This window comes from Mustela nigripes, chromosome 1, assembly GCF_022355385.1.
Source record: "Mustela nigripes isolate SB6536 chromosome 1, MUSNIG.SB6536, whole genome shotgun sequence".
In the NCBI taxonomy this organism is placed as follows: domain Eukaryota; kingdom Metazoa; phylum Chordata; class Mammalia; order Carnivora; family Mustelidae; genus Mustela; species Mustela nigripes.
In genome coordinates, this window is record NC_081557.1 from 167,741,625 (window position 1) to 167,764,863 (window position 23,239).

Here is a 23,239-nt window from a genome sequence, read left to right on the forward strand (position 1 = left end):
ATGTTATGAAGCCACCAGTCTAGCCCTTGTGGGAGAGAGTATTTTGATGCCTAACCTCAAGCAAATCGCTCAGTTCTTACGTCTATAAAGTGAAAGAATGGAACTAGATCCTTTCTTATACTCTGAAATGTTTTATATATTATTAGGACCATCATCGTCACATATCATCATATGATTTTATGATATCACATATCACATATGTCACTGTAAAATTTCTTAGTTTAAAATGCAATTCACTAATTCTGTGAACAGGAGTTTTGTTGTCCAGTATGACTCTGGATTGAAGACTATCAATATGATATGGCATGTACTTGATCTTAGGGAGCTTTCATTCTGTTTCATTTTTTATAAAAAGAAAAGAAAGGAATATGATTTGTTAATATTTGGGTAGCTCTGATCAGTAGTGTGTTGGAACCAGCTTGTAATAGTTTGTGAGAGCAGATTGTAAAATTTTCAGGAATTGTGAGCTAAAGGTTGATAGCTTGAAATCAGCCATGACCCATAAGAGCGTCTTTTTAGGAATGTATTAAAAGCTCATTTATTCATTTTTAAGTTGTAGCTAATTAATGCAACATGAAGTGTTGGCACCATGATAAACATTCCTGGGTAAGCCTAACCAGTCATCGTTACCAGGTTTACCAAAAGCTCGTCTGCCTTTACTCTTGCATATAAACTTCATAACAGTTTTAGGGGGGAAATTGCCTTAATTTTGATCTGACAGTATCCTCTTAAGTGAGTTGTATCCCTAGTGAAAAATTGAGACTCCTAAAATAAAAATTCTCTCTCCTGATTTTTACAGATACAGTTTTATTTGGCATAAATTACCATACACAAACCTACAAGAGCTAGCATTACTTTAAAAAACATTTGAATATTCAATTGCCCAAGGGAATAGTATCCTGATTGGTACTGTACATTATAGTAATTAAGTGTTCTCTAGTATAGGACAAAATAAAAGATATTTAATATCAATCTCAAAACACTCAGCTATGAAAATTCAAAATATTTCTGATACTACTTACTTATAAGAGCACATATGAATGAATAAAAACAATTTCTACTCCTAGTATCTGAAAAGCAAAAGGAATGTCACACAAAAATCTCTATAGCAAAAATTTACATTCATTCAAAAAACAGTTTAACTTTGAAAAAGTTTTGTTTTTTTCCCTCAGCTTATGAAAACAACCTTATTAACTCTAATTTCACTGATCAGTGCATAGATACCTATAAAAAGTTATCTTGGATTTTTTTCTTTTATATACAAATTATGATTTTTATAAGCTTGGGAAAGCTACATAAAGGACACTGTAAAGATGATAGCATCAGTGCTTTTTAAATATTTCTATAATGAGCAACATAAACAAGTCTCATTTTTTTCTTCCTTTTATTAAAAATAAATAATGCTTGCTAGTGTCAGTATAAAATGACCAGTGTCAGTATAAAATTAAAAGTGTGCTTTCTAACAACTAAATTACTGGATCATGTAATTTTCTGGGGTATGTACACAAAAAGTGGTTTAGAATATATTAATTATAGATATATAGAATACATTCCTCTTCAAAGGCACTTTTTTAAATTTTTTTTTTTTATTATTTATTTGACAGACGGAGATCACAAGTAGGCAGAGAGGCAGGCAGAGAGAGAGAGGAAGGAAAGCAGGCTCCCTGCTGAGCAGAGAGCCCGATGTGGGGCTCAATCCCAGGATGCTGGGATCATGACCTGAGCCGAAAGCAGAGGCTTTAACCCACTGAGCCACCCAGGCACCCCTTCAGTGGCACTTTATTGGTTAAAATTTTCTGAATCAGATCCATAAACCAGTAACGAGTGATCCTCAAAATAAACTATCCTCATCCTAAAAAAAAATAAAAAAAAAGATAATACATAATTTTCCTGCTCTCCTTAAAAAAGTTAACCCTTTAGCTTTTCACATCCAATGGTTGTACTCAGTAAGGAAATTGCTGTCATGGACAGAATAGTTCTGTTAATAGTTTAAATTAGTATTTAAAGATGGGTATTGTGTTTAAAGTTCCATATTGAAATAAATTTCATCTTAAGTCACCTTCATTTGTTCTTAGGCGCTATTATGCTCATAAAAGATTTGCAAACTCCATCTATTGTAATTCTGCCCTTGACACTTTAAAGAATGTCCAAATTATGTGGAAAGGACCATAATAGAGAATAATGTGTTAAATGCTTATAGTATTTTATATCTAGAAAACTAAGTTGAACAATATATACTGCATATGGAGTCTGCAAGTTTTATATATAATATAACATAAATGTACTTATATGTGTATATGTAAATATTTTGATTGGTATGAGTGTGAAATGATTTTACAGTTGCCAAAAGAAAGCATTTTTCTGTTACAGTATTTGGAAAGCTAATTGGCCTGGTCCCTAAAGAATTTATCTAGGCTTATTTCTGTCCTCCTTATTTTTAAAAAGTGGTAGTGACCCTGATCTTGCAGAAACCCCTTACATTAAGGACTACAAATCAATTTTCACTCATGATTCCAGAACCTTAAGTTTTTTTATTAATAAGGATTATTGATGATTAAGAATATTAGTCTAGCTCAGAGCTGTCCAATAGAAATACAACATAAGCCGTATGAAATCTAAAATTTTCCACTACTTACACTAAGACAAGTAAAAATTTAGGAGTAAATAAAATTACTTTAATGATATATTTTATTTAAAATATCCAAAATAGTATTCTTTCAACATATAATAAATGTTTTTAAAAATCCAGGGGTTTTTTTGTTTTGTTTTGGTTTTTGTTTTTTGTTTTTATCCACACTAAAGGCTTTGAAATCCAGCATGTATTTACACTTAGGGTACATCTTCATTTGTGCTCACCACATTTAAAGGGCCCCAGAGCCATATGTAACTAGTGGCTATGCACATCTAACCCAACTCTTAACATCTGTAGGAAGTTGGTCTAGCAGAAATTAATCACTTTACTCTTTTGTTTTCTTTGTCCAATAGGAATTGTGACTTTGCAGTTTAAGTTTTATTTATTAATTAAGTAATATACATGCCTAAAAGTTACAAATATATTAATAAAATGTAGTTTCTTTCCCAGTGCTATCCTCCAGACTCTTCAGTCTTTTTTCTGGATGTAAAATGCTATTACAGTTGTGTTGTATATCCGCCCAGAGCTGATTTTATATTTATTTTTGTAAATGCACAGTTGTAGCATTTTTTAAAGGATTTTATTTATTCATTTGAAAGCGAGAGAGGGCCAGTGAGCATGAGCAAGGGAGGGGTAGGGGAGAGAGAGGGAGGAGTAGACAACGCATTCAGTATGAAGCCGAGTGCTTGATCCTGAGACCATGATCTGAGCCAAAGTCAGACGTTTGACTGACTGAGCCACCCAGGCGCCCCCCAGTTGTAGCATTCTTACACATACTGTTCTGTAGCTTGCTGTATTTCATTTAATTATGTGGAAAATACTTACACCTGAAAATGTAGGTTGTTTCCAACCATTTACTATTACAGGAGATTGTTCGTACATCACTTAACATATATATGAGTATTTGTTAGATAACTTCTTAAAACTGAAGGGTCAAAGAAGGCTTCTTTGAAACTCTGTAGATTATTACTTAATTGTCCTCCATGGTATTTGTACTTGTTTTCACTCCCCTGAACCATACAAGGGAGTGTCTCTTTCCTTATGTGTGTACCAGTATTTCATATTATCAAACTTTTTGATCTTTGCTAATTTGAGGGAAAAAAAAAAAACACTGTATCTTGCTGAGGTTTTAATTTACATTTCTTTTTATGAGTTGTACTAGACATCTTTTTAAACATTTAAAGGCCACTTGCATTTCATTTTCTGTGAACTGTTCATGTCCTTCGCTCATTTTTCTATTCAATGATTGGTTTTTCCCTTGTCGATCTGTCAGAGTTCTGTATATTAAGAAAGGTTTATATGATTTTTAATTTTACTTATGGGTTTATTTTTGCATGCATATATTTTACTGAACTTTCTCATTTTTTATGGCTTCTAGAATTTGTGTCATAAAGAATTTACCTAGTCATTAGATTATTTTTTTTTAAAGTTTTCTCAGACTGTTACAGATTTTTTAGGGTTTTGTTTTACATATTTAACTGTTAAATCTATCAAAATTCATTCTGGTATAAGATGTTAGGGGTAGATCCAACTTTATCATTTTTTCAGAAGACTGTCCAGTTCCAATATCATATTGATTGGCAGTGCCGTCAGGATGCCACATTTCTGTGTTAGAATTGATTTCTGTATATTCTTTTCTGTTTCATTGGTCTTATTAACACTCTTTCATTTACTGATTTCCAAGTACAAGCTGTGTGAAGTACAGTAGCCTTTGTTCCTTTTTAGTATCTTTTAATTTGGTTAGTGCCCTGCCCAGGCCCCTTTACAATTCTTTTTCAGGTTATTCCTGGTTATCCAGTTTGTTTATTTTTCCACATGAACTTTAGAGTCAGGTTCTTTAATTCTTCACAACATCCTGCCAGTGTTTTCATTGAGAATATACTAAATTAATAAATTCATTTGACAACTATCCAAAAATAGTGTACCTTTCTCCTTGTTTTGCTTTTGTGTATCTGTCAATACTGTCTTAAAGATTTAAATAGTCCTTCCGTGTTTCTTGCTAAATTTATTCCTACTGTTTTAAGAATTTTTTTTCTGTTACAGTATTTTATTCCACTAAAGTTTCTGACTGGTTGTTGCTTTTATGTATCAAAGCTACTGAGTACTTTTCTCATAACTTTAAGTACTTTTCTCATAAGTTTAACAGTTGTTCAGTTGATTCTCTTGGTTGACCAATACAATCTTATTATCTGTAAATGATAGCTTTATTGTGGCTTTCCAATGATTATGTCTTATTTCTTCCTCTTTTTCACTTGTCTTGGTTAGTAAGCGATGGCTATTTTAATAGTTTTTTATAGCCCAAAAGGAAAATAGCCTAGATTTTTTATTTACATCCTTAAAATAAATGTGATGAGAAAAACTGTGGGAAAATAAAACATGACTATACCGTGAATGAGGCAGCATTCACTTTATAGATTATTTATGTTTTTGAGTGCCCATTTCTCCCTGCACTTCAATCACTTAGACTTTGAAATCTCCATCAGTATTGGTCTCCAAAATACTTGAATTAATGAGTGAATGAAGAAATGATTGTAAGATGAGCAAGTTCATATCAGTTTTGTGAAACTGATTGGATGCTCACTCTATACAAAACACAGTAGAGTATTAAGAAGTTCACATCCCAGAGAGTATAAACAAAATAAATTCAAGTATGATATATTCAGCAGCAAACCTTATACAAGACATAGAAATAACATAGAAATGGGAGTGATTAATTGTTTTGGAAAATCAAAGAAGGAATCATAAGGGAAGTAATAACCTGAGACTGTTTCAGACACATATGAGTCACTGGGCAAATCAGGGGACTAAGAAGACATTCTAGCCGGACAAAACAACAGCATGGAAGCCTGAAACCATTTACCGTGTTTGGGTATTTATATGCTGTTGTCATATTTGGAGTATAAGCTGTGAGAGGATATAGAAGGAAAGAAGAACAGAAATCTGCCTATGAAAAACCATTTGGATCAAGTAGGAATTCTCAGTAGAAGTGAGCAGTCAGCCCCTACGGAGGAAGACACAGAATCACCTAGAAGTGACATTTTACAAATGATACTTTTTTTTTTAAATTAATATTATAATGTATTATTTGTTTCAGGGGTACAGATCTGTGATTCATCAGTCTTACACAATTCATAGCACTCACCATAGCACATACCTTCCCCAGAGTCCATCACCCAGCCACTCCATCCCTCTCATGCCCCTCCCCTCCAGCAACCCTCAGTTTGTTTCCTGAGATTAAGAGTCTCTTACGGTTTGTCTCCCTTCCTGGTCCCATCTTGTTTAAACAGCACTTCTCAGCCCATTCCATTTGCTGGAATATTAACGCTTCAGGGAGCACCTCTTGTCTTCCAGGCATGTGGATGAAAGAGTTTGAGAACTCCTAATACAAGAAATATGGAGCCAGAAAAGCATGTTAAGGAGGATATGACATCAGATTTGCATTGAGAACATTCCCTTTGGTAATAATTTGAAGGAACCTTGAAGGACTAGGGAGAGGACAGGCTGGGCTGGGGAAGAGACCCTCTAAAAAGCTACTGTAACAAATAAGCAAAATAATGTAGGTCTGGTTACCAAGTATCAGTGGGGATAATTCAAGGGACATATAGGAAATGGGATTGATAAACCTTAGCAAGTGATTGGATGTATAAGATACTAGAGAAGGTAGAAAGGAGGTAATCCTTCTCTATTCTTCTTAGCATTTTGACAGAAAGAATTATTTGAGAAGGAAGCTGATTCTCTTTACTAATACAGTATGAACTTCCCACATTAGCTCGTGATTTTGATCATCATTAATATTTGAGAGTTGCTCAGAAGACAAGAGTAATCAGTTCCTGAGGAGCTATTGGTTTTCACTCTGAAACATGAAAATGAGTATCTCAGTTTGCTGTGTCTAGGAATTTCAGTATCATCAATGCCATCATTATTCTTCCAGATTTATTATTAGTGCTAATAGGTATTAATGAACTTCAATTTCTGTTTCCCTGCTCTTTAGAATTCATTCAGAGGGCAGCCTCGTGGATGGCCCCGAAGCAAGCCTGATGGAACAGGACAGAACCAACCATGTTGAGGGCAACAGACTAAGTCCATTCCTGACACCATCTCCTTCTCCCTTATGCCAGACAGAACCTCTGGTTCTAAAGCTCCAGAATGGAAGCCCATTAACTGAGCGACCTTATTCAGAAGTAAATGGAGACACCAAGTGGCAGTCTTTCAAAAGTTACTATGGAATACCCCCTATGAAGAGAAGCCAGAACAGTCGCGGGAGTCCGGACTTTATACAAGAAGGTAGAGGGTATTCCAGATGCTTACAAAACGGAGGAATCAAGCGCACAGTTAGTGAACCTTCCCTCTCTGGGCTTCACCAGAGCAAGAAATTGAGACAAGACCAAAAGGCTAATGGAGAAAGAAATAACTTCGGGGAAAGCCAAGAAAGAAATCCAGGCAAAGGCAGCAGTCAAATGAATGTCTCCGATTTGAGTGATAAGAGAGAATCTGTGAGCTCTGTAGCTCAAGAAAATGCAGTTAAAGATTTCATCGGTTTTTCAGCACATAACTGCAGTAGGTCTGAAAAACCAGAGCTTCAGATTCTGAATGAGCAAGAAGAGAAAAATGCTAACTACCATGACAAGAATATTGTATTACTTCTTAAAAACAAGGCAGTGCTAATGCCTAATGGTGCTACAGTTTCTGCCTCTTCCATGGAAAACACACATGGTGAACTCCTGGAAAAAACACTGTCTCAATATTATCCAGATTGTGTTTCCGTTGCGGTGCAGAAAACCACATCTCACATACATGCCATTAACAGTCAGGCTACTAACGAGTTGTCCTGTGAGATCACTCACCCATCGCATACCTCAGGGCAGATCAATGTCCCACAGACCTCGAACTCTGAGCTGCCTCCCGAGCCAGTTGCAGTGGTGACTGAGGCCTGTGATGCTGACAAAGCCAGTAAGACAGGTGCAGTGATAGGAACCTGTCCCTTTCAGAAACCAGAAAAACAAAAATCAGTTTTTGACAGATGCCCGTCACGTGCCGAAAACAGTACCATCCAAGGAACCACAGAGCTGGTATCTGGTGAAGAATTCTGTTCAGGTTCCAGCAGCAATTTGCAGGCTCCTGGTGGCAGCTCTGAACGATATTTAAAGCAAAATGAAACAAATGGTGCTTACTTCAAGCAAAGCTCAGTGTTCTCTAAGGATTCCTTTTCTGCCCCTACCACACCACCACCACCATCACAATTGCGTCTTTCTCCCCCTCCTCCTCTTCCAGAGGTTTCACAGCTTCCTTCAGAAGGAAAAAGCACTCTGAACGATGGAGTTTTGGAAGAACACCATCACTACCCCAACCAAAGTAATACAGCTCTTTTAAGGGAAGTAAAAATAGAGGGTCAACCCGAGGCACGGCCATCCCCAAGTCCTAATCCATCTACACGTGCATCCAACCACTCTCTGATGCTTCCAGAAAGGCCTCAGAATAATTGTGTTAACCAGAATGACATACAAACTCCAGGGACAATGACAGTTCCAGCATGTTCTGAGAAAGCGAGACAAATATCAGAACACATCATGCATAACCCACCAATGCTGGGTAGCAGTGGGGATCCACAAGACCACTGCCAGCGGTTGATGGGACACAAAGAGCAAGATATTCCGAAGGGTCGAGACAAGGAACAAACACGAGGTCTTGTGCTCCCAGCACAGCCCTCTCTGAAACCGGGGTGGATTGAACTGAAGCCCCCTCATTTTCATCAAGCAGAATCCCACCCAAAATGTCCTGAGGCATCACTGCGGTCAGTTCTTCAGTATCAGTCCAACCCCGCCAATCAAATGACCTCCAAACAATACACTGGAAATTCCAGCCTGCCTGGGGGACTCCCAGGGCAAGCTTACATCCAGAAAATAATGCAGCCAGAGCAGAGGCCACAAAGGTACCAAGGTGAGATGAATCGAGAGCAGTCTCAAGGTACATTGGACCAGCAGCTCCAGTTCCAAAAACCTTCACTCCAGGTGCACTTCTCCAAGACAGACCCTTCATCCAAAGCTCACATGCAGTCATTGTGCACCCACAGGTTTTATTTTGAACAAAGACCAGATTCCCAAACTGAGAAACTCCTACCTGCATCGTTAAAACAGCACTTGAATCAGCAGGCTTCAGAGACTGAGCCATTCTCAAACTCACACATTTTACAACACAAGCCTCATAAGCAGGCAGCACAAACACAAACACAACCATCCCAGAACTTGCTTATCTCTCAAAACCAGCAGCAGCAGCAAAAATTACAAATGAAGAATAAAGAACAAATGCCCCAGACTTTTTCTCATCCCCAAGGCAACAATGATCAGCAAAGAGAAGGATCATTCTTTAGCCAGATTAAAGTGGAGGAATGTTTCCATGGTGAAAATCAGTATTTGAAATCAAGTGAGTTCCAGACTCCTACTGCTCAAATGGGATTGGAGCAAGTACAGAATATGAATAGTAGAAATCCCCCCTATGGTCAGATCTTGAAATCAAATTCAAGCAAACTACAGATTCCTTGTTCAAACAATACACACTTAGTTCCAGAAAATAAAGAACAGACTATAAATCCTGAACTCTTTGCAGGAAACAAGACCCAAAACTTGCATCACAGGCAATATTTTCCAAATAATGTGACTCCAAAGCAAGACGTTCTTCATAGGTGCTTTCAAGAACAAGAGCAGAAGCCTCAACAAGCTTCAGTTCTACAGGGATATAGAAGTAGAAACCAAGATATGCCTGGCCAGCAAGCAGCACAGCTCCCTCAGCAAAGGTACCTGATGCAAAACCAGGCAAATGCTTTCCCTGTGTCTGACCAGGGAGGAAGTCACATTCAGACTCCTCCCCAGAAGGACCTTCAAAAGCATGCTGCTCTAAGGTGGCACCTCTTGCAAAAGCAAGAGCAGCAGCAAACACAACACCCCCATACTGAGTCTTGTCATAGTCAGATGCACAGACCAATTAAGGTTGAACCTGGATCCAAGCCCCATACCTGTATGCGCTCCACGTCAGCACAGCCAGAAAGCAAAATGTGGAAAAAGATAACTAAGCAAGAGATTCCACCTCCAAGTTGTGATAATGTGCAGCAAAGGAGCATCCTTGAGACCATGGAGCAACATCTGAAGCAGTTTCAGGTCAAATCATTATTTGACCATAGGGCTCTGACTCTCAAATCACAGAAGCAAGTAAAAGTTGAAATGTCAGGGCCGGTCACAGTTTTAACTAGACAGACCACAGCTGCAGAACTCGATAGCCATACCCAAGCTCTAGAACAGCAAGCAACTCCTTCTTCAGAAAAGACACCAACCAAAAGAACAGCTGGCTCTGTTCTCAATAATTTTTTAGAGTCACCTTCCAAATTACTAGATACTCCTATAAAAAATTTATTGGATACACCTGTCAAGACTCAGTATGATTTCCCATCATGCAGATGTGTAGGTAAGTGCTAGAAATGTACTGAGACACATGGTGTTTATCCAGAATTAGCAAATTCATCTTCTGATATGGGATTTTCTTTCTTTAAAAAAAAAAAAAAAAAGAAAAGAAAGAAACCCTGAGTCTGGCAGCAATTTGTAAAGGCTCATAAAAAACCTGAAGCTTACATTTCTTGTCTTTAAATTACAGATGCTTATGCTGTGCGAGAGAGAACTTCACTTACATTCAGTTTTTCAAAAAAAAAAATAAATAAATAAATAAAACAATGTGCATGCTCATATCTTCCTCTAATCAAACCCTTTAAAATGTAAAGGTTTCTGTTTTAGATTAATCAATCTGTTTAACTCTTTGTATATCATCTTCTGGAGAGACACCTAGGCATCTCTAAAAACATCTGTTAAAATGAGAAAAATAACTGCTATCTGCAACTTAATGTGGGAGCTTTTTCATATGTATTATTTCAAGGTTGAACGTATTAGTGGTTTTACAACATTAATTTCTCAATGGGGGCCTTTACCTTCAGTCTTGGTGAGTTGGGGAAAATTGTAATGCTGAAGTTCGAAATACTCATGACATTGCCCTTCATTTACACGCTTGAAATATTGTGTGATTTATATTCATTTTGATTCTATTTTCTCTTTAAAGTGTCATCTTTTTGATAGAAAATATGCAATATGTTTTTTTCTTTTATCTCAAACACTTTTTTGTTAAAATCCAAGATATGTGATAGGGAAACATTTTGCTGATAGATGCACATATATATATATAATACATATAAAATATATATAAAGACTTTATTAGAGTCCCTCAGTGTGGATACAGTAGAAGACATTTGAAAAGACAAACCAATGTGGCCAGTGGTCCACCCACCTCATGTTCTTCCTCTTACAACAGACACCCCACACTTTATAGAAGAATGGAGGGAGGAGTCATACCGCCCCTTTGTGTGATTAATTTTAGGTTGCCTCAGGGGCGCCATACCACACATGTCATAGATAACATTAGGTAAGTTCTAATCCTCTACAGTCTCTTCTCCGAGGACTCTAACTTCTCTTCCCACTTCCATCTTCAGTAGTCTACAAGAACCTCTTCCTCTTACCGGACCCTCTCTCCAGTATTTTCTCTCATCATAAATTTTTCTTAAAATACATACAAATATGGGTCTGGAATTAATATTTTTATTTTCAAAACACAACAATTAAATGTTGGGGAGAAACAGGAGGAGAAAAAGGTACCTTCACAATAAAACCAGCAATATCCTGGGGATATGATCAAACAGGAAGCTTTATTTTTAATCTTTTAACATCCAAGTATCAGGCAGGCTTCTAGTCAGCTATAATTTTTTTTTTTTCAGTTCAAAAAAACGGGATTGTAGTTGGTATTACATATAATATATTCTAATTCCCTCGCCGTTTTGTTTAGTTCCACTTACTTTGTTTAAAATAAATAATTTCTTATTCCGTATCTGAAATGTAATTTAATATTTTTTTATCCAACAGCCAGCATGTACATATACTTAATTATTTGGCACATTTTCTAATAGATTAGTCCATCAATTTATTCATTTTAAAGAAAAAAAAATGTTTAAAGTCACATTTAGGGCCCTTAATGTGCAGTTGGGGGATAAGCTTTGTGGATGTAGCCTTTATATTTAGTATAATTGAGGTCTAAAATAATAATCTTCTATTATCTCAACAGAGCAAATTATTGAAAAAGATGAAGGTCCTTTTTATACCCATCTAGGAGCAGGTCCTAATGTGGCAGCTATTAGAGAAATCATGGAAGAAAGGTAATTAACGCAAAGGCACAGGGCAGATTAACGTTTATCCTTTTGTATATGTCAGAATTTTTTCAGCTTTCACATACAAAGCAGTAAACAATTGTAAATTGAGTAATTATTAGTAGGCTTAGCTATTCTAGGGTTGCCAGCACTCCACACTGTGCTATTCACCAGAGAGTCACAATATTTGACAGGACTAATAGTCTGCGAGCTGGCACAGGCTGCCCACTTTGAGATGGATGCCAGAAAACCCAGGCACACACGAGAACCAGCCAGCCCGCCTGCCAGGCACAGGGGTGCTGGCACGGGCTGCAAAGAGAGGCCCCACTCTGGCTTTCCCACTTGATGATAAAGTGTCAGAGAAGAAAGAGAGGGGAGATGTGGTTTAAGAAAGGAATCATCGAGTTAAATGCACCTAGAGCTGTAAATGAGTAGTTACCGCTAAGGAAGTTGTCCCTTAGTATAAGCAGAGGGTAAGTGTGAGATGCTGAATAGAAATAGAGACATTCTATTTATAGCTACATTTTTTTTTACTGTCAGTCACAGGTAGGCAAGTATTTACCTCAATCTACACAGTTAGTCTTGCATGTAGAAGATTCTTATGAGTGAGACAGTTGATGCAGAGAGAGACTTTCAAATAGGTATCCACAGATGTTAGCTGTTAACTATGGTAGGAAGTAGACAGTGTTATCATTAAAATACGTTAGACATTGTGGGCAGCAAGAACATATTTTGTATCATTCTTGCCCAATTTACAAGTTACCCATTTCTAAATTAGTGTGTAGAAATTCACTAAATAATCCTCTAGTAGCCTGGCAGATACAGTAGATTTCCCTAAATGCCTTTTGTTATTAGCAAGTAGTAAATGGTCATAAGGGAAAATATAATCTATCTCTAGAACTATCCTGTATTTTCAAAATTGCTGAATACTAGTTATTTGCAAGCCATCTTTAAAAAATGGTAGAGAGTCTGTGAGGAACAGTTCTAACTAAAATCTGTTGTGATTCCCCAAGTTTTAAAATAGCTAAATTTAGTAGAGGACAAAAATCAAATAGAATCTATCTTAGAAGACTGAATTTAACAAACTTAAAAAAGTTTTGTGCTTTGTGAAATTGTTTAAAAATAAGCTTTCCCATTTATTTTCACCCAACATATAATTTCAAAATAGTTCATTATGGTTATCAATATATTTTGATACCAAAGAAATACAAAGCTTAAAGTCTGTTATCCTGTTTGCTTGGCTTAGACTTATTTTTTAAAAATGAATTAAACCATTCATTTCTCAGGGTGTGGTCATAGAATAAAATTATGCTCAAATGTTCAGTATTTTGTTTGCCTCAGTTTCATTTGCTAATTTTATGTGTGTGTGTTTCTGTGGATTTCTTTTAAGGTTTGGACAGAAGGGTAAAGCTATTAGGATTGAAAGAGTCATCTATACTGGTAAAGAAGGCAAAAGTTCTCAGGGATGTCCTATTGCTAAATGGGTAAGTGTGACCTGACAAGGCCTTTGGTCTTCATTCTTGGGTGTTTTGATTCATTAATCTAACCCTAAGAATTGGGTTACCAGATAAAAGAGTCATTTATGTCGGTTGAAATGAATATTGCTTATTTTTATTTTGTGTTAGCTCTTAAGAAAAAGGCAGATTAGCTTTGAAAGTACATACAAACTATATTTAATTGAAAGAATTTAATGGAGAGGAGGAGGTCCATTCAAATTGATAAAAAGTATGATTCTTCCTGGAATGTGAAGTCATCCATAATCTTTTAAATACCTTCCATTAATCTTTATATTGTCATTTTTGAAAACCTTGAAGTTTGTGAAAAAGACCTGCTTGTCTTCCATATAGCTCTAGGTTTAATGCAGGGGTCATCGCCCCTCCCTGCACTGGTATAGTCTGCTAAACATTGAGCAGTTTTGCCTCTCTCTGGGTTCTAACCCCATTTTACAGATGGGTAGCAAAAGGCAAGTTGCACGTGCTGACAAATGTTGCCCTAATTGTGACCCAGACATGAAAAATATGCATACATAAATCGTTGCTCTCCTCTGCCGCAAGTGACCCTTGTTTTGTTTTGGTTGGGGTGGGGGTGTTGGGGTGGAATGGGGACCCACACAGGTGGTTCGCAGAAGCTGCAGTGAAGAGAAACTGCTGTGCTTGGTGCGGGAGCGAGCTGGCCACACCTGTGAGGCTGCAGTGATTGTGATTCTCATCCTGGTGTGGGAAGGAATCCCATTGTCCCTGGCTGACAAACTCTACTCCGAGCTCACTGAAACCCTGAGGAAATACGGCACTCTCACCAATCGCCGGTGTGCCCTGAATGAAGAGTAAGTGAAGCCTCCCCTCTCGTTTCACTGACAGCAAAACCTGATCATGGGTCTGACTCATGGGAGTCAAACCTGCATTTTTACATTTATTTATACAATGGGGACCAAAACGCCTTTTTCACAGTCAAGCAGAAGGAAGTTGGATTTGCTAACGTGTGTAATTTGAGGTGATTTCGCTAACCATTTCGTACCTTCGGGCAGTGTAGACATTTTGTTAGGAGCAGCTTGCTGAGAGTCTGAATGTCTGTACCATATCATGAATTCGATCGTGCCATAAACTTGAAAATATCTGTGTGTCCACTTGCTACAGTGAGAAGTCTTGTATGCCTGGCCACCACACTAGTAAGTATTGACACCATTTCTGTGTTGCAGTATCTGAAACAGATACATAATTGTAAGGTAACAAACATCAAAATAGAAGGCTTACAGAATTTCTGTAGAAACGAACTGATTCATACATCAGTTCAATCTCTTTTATTATTAACACAATAATAATAAAGATCGCTTTCATTTTTACTGCCGCTATATAAGCAAGAAGTTAGTGGCTATAGACATGCACTGTTTTCGAGGACTATTAACATGTGGCATAGGAAAGCAGGGGTATCCAGTTAAACATATTTAGTGCATCCAAGTGCTACTATGTTTTTGTTTGTTAACCTCATCCAGTTTAGGGTATTTAACTCTTCACTTGGAAAAAGCTTCATTACTAATGTTCCTCTGCTATGCTATTCCTGTGTAACATTAGAATACGGAAGGATTCATAGTGAATCCTACAGGAGTTATTTTACTCAAATTGATCCTAAAATAATTTTAATTTTGCACTTCTTCCTTTAGTCTCTTTTCCTCTGCATTCACCAAACTACAATATAGTTGACTGAATTTATGGAAACACTGTGCTGCTCTTTGCAACAGCCTATTACTACCCTAATTTGTTCCTTTGCTGACTATTACTCTGACTGGTACTGCTTTGCTAACTTCATGTTGATGTGGGTTTTCTCTGGGTGATGGGGTGTGCTCAAATAAACTATAAATAATATGTCTAGGAAACTTACTTTTCATATATGAAAGTGTGACTTGGCTTCCTGTGGTAGTTATGATCCAAAAATGTCATGGTGTGTACCTCACTGTAAACCCACTTCTAACACATCTAACACATGACTTATAAACTCACAATGGACGGCTTTAGGTATATAATACTATTCAGTATATCCTAATTTTCCTTGTTCCTTCTTTAAAAGATATATTTAAATGCCTTTAATCAGAAAGAAAATGAAAGTTAAGGCACCTTGAGATGATGTTGGTGACAGCATTTTCCTCAGGAATTAAGTATCTGCCTTGTTTGTTTGTTTTAAGCAGACTTCCTCTTAGACTTGATGGCTTGAACTTCTGAACCACGGAAGAACTTCTTGTGAAAATAACAGTTGTTTATTTAAATTTCTTGAGGTTTCATGCAAACTTTATTTCACATTCTTCGTAACTGATTTAATTTTCAGTTATTCTATATCTCTGGTGTTTTTCCCCTGTAGGCTTTTCTATAATTTCTATAAATGTTGTTGCCTGAAATGGAGTCTGACATATAGAAAGAAATTCTATTTTAAGAACTTTTGTATTATTTTGCATTTAAAATCCATGAGTAATGGTTGGGCCAGGGTCTAAGAAAAATTTTAGTTTAACTGGTCTAAACAGGAGGTGAGTACAAAACCGTTAAAAGACATGTTTCAAATATTAAGACATTTTAAAAGCCAATCTGCATACTTTTGCTTCTCTTTGTCTGGAATTTCAAAAGGTAAGGGTAATTATTTAGATGAAGTTTTAGATTTGGGCTATGCATATTTAAACAATTCTCCAAAAACAAAACAAAACAAAACTTACACAATTAAAACATACACTTACCAGTGGCAATAGAGACTTCATTCAGATGTAGTTTTTGAAGTTACTAATACCCCATAAAATAAATTTTATGTCTGGCAGAAGTTAAACTCATGACTTTGCCAAGAACAGAGGATAATCTCAAATTGGGGCTGCTGACTCAGTTTAATATTCAAAGCTGTATGAACCTCATCTCCGAGATCTTACAAATCCCAGTGCCTGTTCCATAACCACCCCACTGTGAGTCCAGAAAAGAACTCTGAGAGCAGTGGGAAAGTCAAAAACAGCTTTTTACGTATCCTTTGAGCCTAAGCAGCTGTTTCTTCTTTAAAGATTTCCCTTTGAGATTTCCATTTTATGACTAAGCCTAACCAATATTTTTTTGGCAAGAAGAGTTATGGGAGTGTATCTGTCATTATAGGAAGTCAAAGCCAGAAACATGTTCTGCCATGCTGGGTGTTGCTAAATTTTTTAAGTTAACATTATATTACAAAAATTTTCAAACATGCTTAAATTGGAGGAGTGCAGTGTAATAAATCCCCATGGACCCATTATGCAGCTCCAGTATGTACCAACATTTTATCAATATTGTTTCACATATTTCCCCTACATCCTACCCCCACCGCCACCCCTACCAGTGTTTTAAAGCAAAGCACAGATACCTTCTCGCCTATGTACATTTCAGTGTGTGTCTAACAGATAAGGACTTTTTTTTAAATACAAAACCTAGTTACAGTGTCATTTCAGTGATTCTTTAATATCATTTCATGTTCAGATTCCCTAACTGGATCTTCTTTCAAAATAATAATAATAATAATAAATAAAAAGATATTGACAACATGAAAGCCCATACCTTGTATTTGAGACTTTTGAGTGGTCCCGGATCATGCCTGTTGTCTAGCATAATTATTAATAGAACTTCCTTTAAAAAAAAAAAAATAGAACTTCCTTTTCACTCTCAAAAGTATCCTCGTTTGGAAGATAAACTATATGATTCATAAGCCTCTTTTTGTTTATAACAGTTCCCCCTCTCTTTTTAATGAATTTACTGTTAAAACAGATGATATCATTTGCTCTACAAAATTTCCTGCATTCTGGATTTGGTTGATTGCACACTCGTTTTGTTCACCTTACTCCTCTATCCCAGCTGTCTTTTCTACACTGACATTACGAAACCTAAGCAAGTTACGTGTGTATACATATATGTATATATTGGTAGATGTGCTTCATAAGTGGTGATGAAATAATCTTAGTTCTTCATATCCAGCATGAGGGTTATAATGTCTGCTTTGTTTCATTCTTAATGGTGTTAAGAGTGTTGAGTGAGTTCAGGAGTTGCCAGCTTGATCTGTCTATCATCAGTTTTCCCAGAAAACTTTCGCCTAATGGTGCAGCATATTCATTGAGGATTATTGCCTGTTTCCATTATTTTGTTTGCAAATTGATAATTTTCTTATTTTTTGAAGTATACCTTTATTGGTCAGGTTTGACAAGTTTTTGCTGGTGTTTCTAAACTTACATAAGGTTGAATATGAACTAATTTTTAGTTTAAAGTGTGTTTGTTTTTTTCCGTTAGAAGTCCAGATGGTAACTCAAAGGTTGAGAATGTTTGTAAAAATCTGTTATATAGATGAATATTTTGATTATAGTTGCTTTATGATTTGTCATTTAACCATGAGCCAAATTGAGTCATGTTAAATGAAGCTGCCGTGTGCTAATTCTAATATTACTTGAAAGGACCCTATAGAAATAAAAATGTCTTTTAGTAGCCATTTCATGTGGGAAATCATCTTGAAGTTGCTCCACCTTATTATGCAGGGATTTTTTTAAAGATTTTATTTATTTATTTGACAGAGAGTGAGATCACAAGTAGGCAGAGAGGCAGGCAGAGAGATGAAGGGAAGCAGGCTCCCTGCTGAGCAGAGAGCCCAGTGTGGGACTCGATCCCAGGACCCTGAGATCATGACCTGAGCCAAAGGCAGAGGCTTAAGCCACTGAGGCACCCAGGTGCCCCTGCAGGGATTTTTTTGAGATATAATTCACATACCATAAAATTCACCATTTTTTTTTTAAGATCTTATTTATTTATTTGACAGAGAGAGATCACAAGCAGAGAGGCAGGCAGAGAGAGAGAGAGGGAAGCAGGCTCCCCGCTGAGCAGAGAGCCCAATGCGGGGCTCGATCCCAGGACCCTGAGATCATGACCTGAGCCGAAAGCAGCGGCTTAACCCACTGAGCCACCCAGGCGCCCCTAAAATTCACCATTTTATACAATCAGTGGTTTAGTATATTCACAAAGTTGTGCAATGTTTTTTCACTCCCAGAAGAAAACCCCATACCTATTAGACAGTCGATTCCCATTCTCCTCTCCCCTACAATGGCAACTACTAATCAAATTTCTGTCTCCATAGATTTGCCTATACAGTGAATTTTGTCTTAGTGGAATTATACAATATTTGGCCTTTCTGTCTGGCCTCTTTCACTTAGCGTAATGTTTTACAGGTTTTTAATGTCCTAATGTTAACCAGTATTTTATTACTTTTTGTGGCTGAATAATATTCCATTGTGTATATGTACCACATTTTCTTTATCCATTCATCAGTTAATGGACACTTGGATAGTTTCTACTTTAGGGCTATTATGAATGCTACTGCTGTGAACATCTGTGTACAAGTTTTTGTACAGACATATGTTTCAGTTCTCTTTGAGTGACATTGTTAGTCATAAGGTTATTCTATGTTTAACTTTTTGAGGAACTGCCAAACTGTTTTCCAGAATAGCTGTACCATTTTTCATTCCTACCAGCAGTATACGGAGGTTCCAAAGTCTCCATATCCTCATCAAAACTATTTATTGTCTGTTTATCTTTTTTATTATAGCCCTCCTAGTGGGTGTGAAGAGTATCTTGTGGTTTTGATTTGCTTTTCCCTAATAACTGATGATGTTAGCCATTATTTTCTGTACTATTGGCTATTTAAATATCTTCTTTGGAAAATGCCTACTTGATTCTTTGCTCATTTTTGAGTTCATTGTTTTTTTGAGTTGTAAGAGTTTTTTATAGACTCCAAATTCTTGAACTTTATCAGATATCTGTTTTCTAGATATTTTATCTTACGCTGTAGGTTCTCTTTCTTGATCATGTCCTTGCAGCACAGAATTTTTCAATTTTGGTGAAATCAAATTTATATATTTTTTTATTGTACTGTTATCTAAGAAACCATTGCACAGTCCAAGGTCTTGAGTATTTACATCTGTTTTCTTTCCAGCGTATTAGAGTTTTAGCTCTTATATTCAGTTCTTTGATCACTGCTGAGTTAATTTTATGATTTTAAGAGTCTAGTACCATTCTTCCACATGTGGCTCAGCCCCATTTGTTGAAGAGATTATTTTCTCCATTAAACGGGCTTGTCACTCTTGTTGAAAATTAATTGACAAAGATGTATGGGTTATTTTGAGACTCTACTCCATTAATCTGTCCTTATGGCAGTACTATACAAAGTTGATTACTATGTTTTGAGGTAAGTTCTGAAATTGGAATTCACCTCTTTTGCCCATTCTCTCCATCACCTCCCCTCTGGCAACCACTACTCTGTATTTATGTAAGTCCCCCAGTGTTTTACAAGATTTTTTTTTTTTCTAATCCAAATTCTTTTCATGTCCTTGAGAATTTTAAGATCAATTTTCTCATCTGGGATTTGACAGGGGCTCTGTTAAATCAGTAGACCAAAAGACCAAGGCTTGTCAGCTTACCAATATTAAGTCTTCCAATTGGTTAACTAAGGATGCCTTTACATTTACTTAGGACTTTAATTTCTTTTAGTGATGTTTTATAGTTTTCAGTATACAAGTCCTACACACATTAAATTTCTAAGTATTCTTTTTGATGCTATTAAATGGAATTATTTTGATTCCATTATTGGATTATTCATTATTAGCATACACTTAGACAGTTGTTTCTTATGGTTTTTTTTTATTGAGGTATAGTTGACATACAATGTTATGTTAGTTTCAGGTATATAACATAGTGATTTGACAGTTCTATATATTAAGCTATACCCACCAGGAAAAATGTAATTATCATTTATCACCATACAATATTATTAGAGTATTATTGACTATATTTCCCATGCTATACTTTTCATCCCCATGACTTATTTTATAACTAAAAGTGTATACCTCTTAATCCCCTTCATCTATTTCACCCATCCTTCCACTTCTCCCCACCCCTGGCAATCAGTTTCTTCTCTGTATTTACGATTCTGTTTCCTTGGGGTTTGTTTACTCATTTGTTTTGTGTTTTAGATTTTATATATAAATAAAGTCATATGGTATTTGTCTTTATCTGATGCATTTCACCTAGCATAATACCATCTAGGTTTCTCCATGTTGTCACAAATGGCAAAGTCTCATTCTTTTTATGGCTGAATAATATTCCATTGTATATATATATGCCGCATTTCATCATTGATTCATCTATTAATGGACACTTAGGTTGCTTTCATATCTTGGCTATTGGGGCAGGTACCCAGTAGTGGAATTACTGGATCATATGGTATTTTCAGTTCTATTTTTGACATAACTTCATGCTTTTTTCCGTAGGGATAGTACCAGTTTACATTCCCACCAACAGTGCATGAGAGCTCCCTTTTCCCCACATCTGCACCATTTGTTTGTGTTTTTTATTCTAACCACCTGACTGGTGCAAACTGATATCTTATTATGGTTCTGATTAGCATTTTCCTGATGACTTACAATGTTGAGCATCTTTTCAAATGTCCGTTGGTCATCTCTATGTCTTCTTTGGAAAAATCTCTATTTAGGTCCTCTGCCCAATTTTTAACTTTTTTTTGTTTTGAGTTATATAAGTTCTTTATATATTTTGGATATTAACCCCTTATTGTATATGTCATTGCAAATATCTTCTCCCATTCCATAGGGGTTCTTTTGTTTTGTTTTCTTGATGGTGTCCTTTACTGTGCAAACCTTATTAGTTTGAAGTAGTCCCAATAGTTTAGTTTTGTTTGTATTTCCCTTGCCTGAGAAGACATAGAAAAATAGAAATAGACATAGAAAAATATTGCTAAGGCTGATGTCCAAAAGATTATTGCTCATTTTTCTTTTAAGGATCTTATCATTTCAGTCTCACATTTAGGTCCTCAGTTCATTTTGAGTTTATTTTTGTATATGCTGTAAGAAAATCATTTCATTCTTTTGCCTGTAGCTGTCCATTTATTGAAAAGGAAGTCTTTTTCCTAGTGTATATTCTTGCCTCCTTTTCATAGATTGACTATGTATATATGGTTTTATTTCTGTGTTCTGTATCCTATTCCATTGATCTCTGTGTCTATTTTTTCTCCCAGTTCCATACTATTTTGATGATTATGGTTATCTGTAGTATGTCTTGAAATCTGGGATTGTGATAGCTCTACCTTTCTTCTCAAGAATACTTCAGCTATTTGTGGTATTTTGTGGTTCCATAACAATTTCAGGATTATGTGTTCTACTTCTGTGAAAAATGCCATTGTTATTTTGACAGGAATTACATTGAATCCCTACATTGCTTTGGGTAGTATGGACAATTTAACATTAATTCTTCCAATTCATGAGCCTTCTTTGTGTTGTTGTCAATGTTTTCATTAACATCTTATAATTTCCAGGGTATAAGCCTTCCACTTCTTTAGTTAAATAGATTCCTAAGTGTTTTATTATTTTTAGTGCAGTTGTAAATGGAATTGTCTCTTTAATTTCTCTTTCTGGTACTTCATTATTAGTGTACAAAAACACAACACATTTCTGTATACTAATTTTATATCCTGTAACTTTACCGAATTCATTTATTTGTTCTAATAGTTGTTTTGGTGGATTCCTTAGGATTTTCTCTATATAGTATCATATCTGCAAATAGTGACCATTTCACTTCTTCCTTAAAACTTGAATTTTTTAAAAAATGTTTTCCTTGTCTGATTGCTGCAGGTAGGACTTTCAGTGCTATGTTGAATAAAAGTTGTGAAAGTGAACATCCTTGTCTTGTTCCTGATCTGAGGGGGGAAAAGCTTCAGTTTTCCCTAATAGGGTTTGTTATATAAGGCCTTTATTATGTTGAGGTGTATTCCCACTAAATCTACTTAAGTTGAGTTGTTATCATGAATGGATATTGTATTCTGTCAAATTATTTTTCTGCATGTATTGAGATGATCATATGGCTTTTATTCTCTCTTATTAATATGATATATAACATTTATTGATTTGTGGTGATTAACTACCCTTGAATCCCTGGAATAAGTCCCCTTGATCATGTTGAATGAACCTTTTAATGTATTGTTGAAATTGGTTTGCTAATGTTTTGTTGAGGATTTTTGCATCTGTTATCATCAGAGATATTGACCTACGTTTTTCTTTTTTTTTTTTTTTAATAGTGTCTTTGTTTTAGTATCAGAATAATGTAGGCCTCATAGATTGAATTTGGAAACTTTTCTTCCTCTGCTATTTCTTTGGAATAGTTGGAGAAGGATAAGTGTTAACTCTTTTTTAAATGTTTGCTAGAATTCATGTATGAAGCCACCTGGTCCTAGATTTTGATGGGAATTTATTACTGATTCAGTTTTGTTGCTAGTAATTGGTTTCTTCGTATTTTCTATTCCTTTCTGAGGCAGTTTGGGAAGATTGTATATTTCTAGATATTTATCCATTTCTTCAAGGTTGTCCAGATTGTTTGCATATAATTTTTGTAAAATTGTCATGATTTTTTGTATCTCTTATTTCAGTTATTTCTCCTTCATTTCTGTTTTTATTTGAGTCCTCACTCTCCTTTTACTTATCAGCCTAACGGTTTATCAATTTAATTTCTCTTTTCAAAGAATCAGCTCCTTGTTTCATTGATATTTTCTATTATTCTTTAGTCTCTATTTCATCCATTTCAGCTCTAACCTCCTTATTTCTTCCTTCTACTAGCTTTGGGCTTTTTTCTTTTTCTAATTCATTTAGGTATGAGGGTGTAAATTGTTTGAGATTTTTATTTTTTGAGGTAAGTTTGTAATGTCCTAAATGTCCCTCTAAGAACTGCTTTAACTGTGTCCCAATGATTTTGGACTATTGTGTATTAATTTTCATTTGTCTCCATGTATTTTTTAATCTTCCCTTTGATTTTCTTGTTAATCCATTAGATTTTCTTTTAATATCTATT

The 23,239-nt window shown here is 35.9% G+C and overlaps 1 protein-coding gene across 1 annotated transcript in view; it reads left to right on the forward strand.

Annotated features, from left to right (window-relative positions):
- Positions 1-23,239, forward strand: part of TET2 (tet methylcytosine dioxygenase 2) — a 133,042-nt gene that overhangs the window by 74,503 nt on the left and 35,300 nt on the right. The window contains exons 3-6 of the mRNA XM_059376814.1: positions 6,624-10,087; positions 11,783-11,873; positions 13,255-13,348; positions 13,979-14,187. Of these exons, the coding sequence (XP_059232797.1) occupies positions 6,670-10,087; positions 11,783-11,873; positions 13,255-13,348; positions 13,979-14,187 (3,812 nt within the window). The 5' untranslated portion in view covers positions 6,624-6,669. The remainder of the gene's footprint in view (positions 1-6,623; positions 10,088-11,782; positions 11,874-13,254; positions 13,349-13,978; positions 14,188-23,239) is intronic.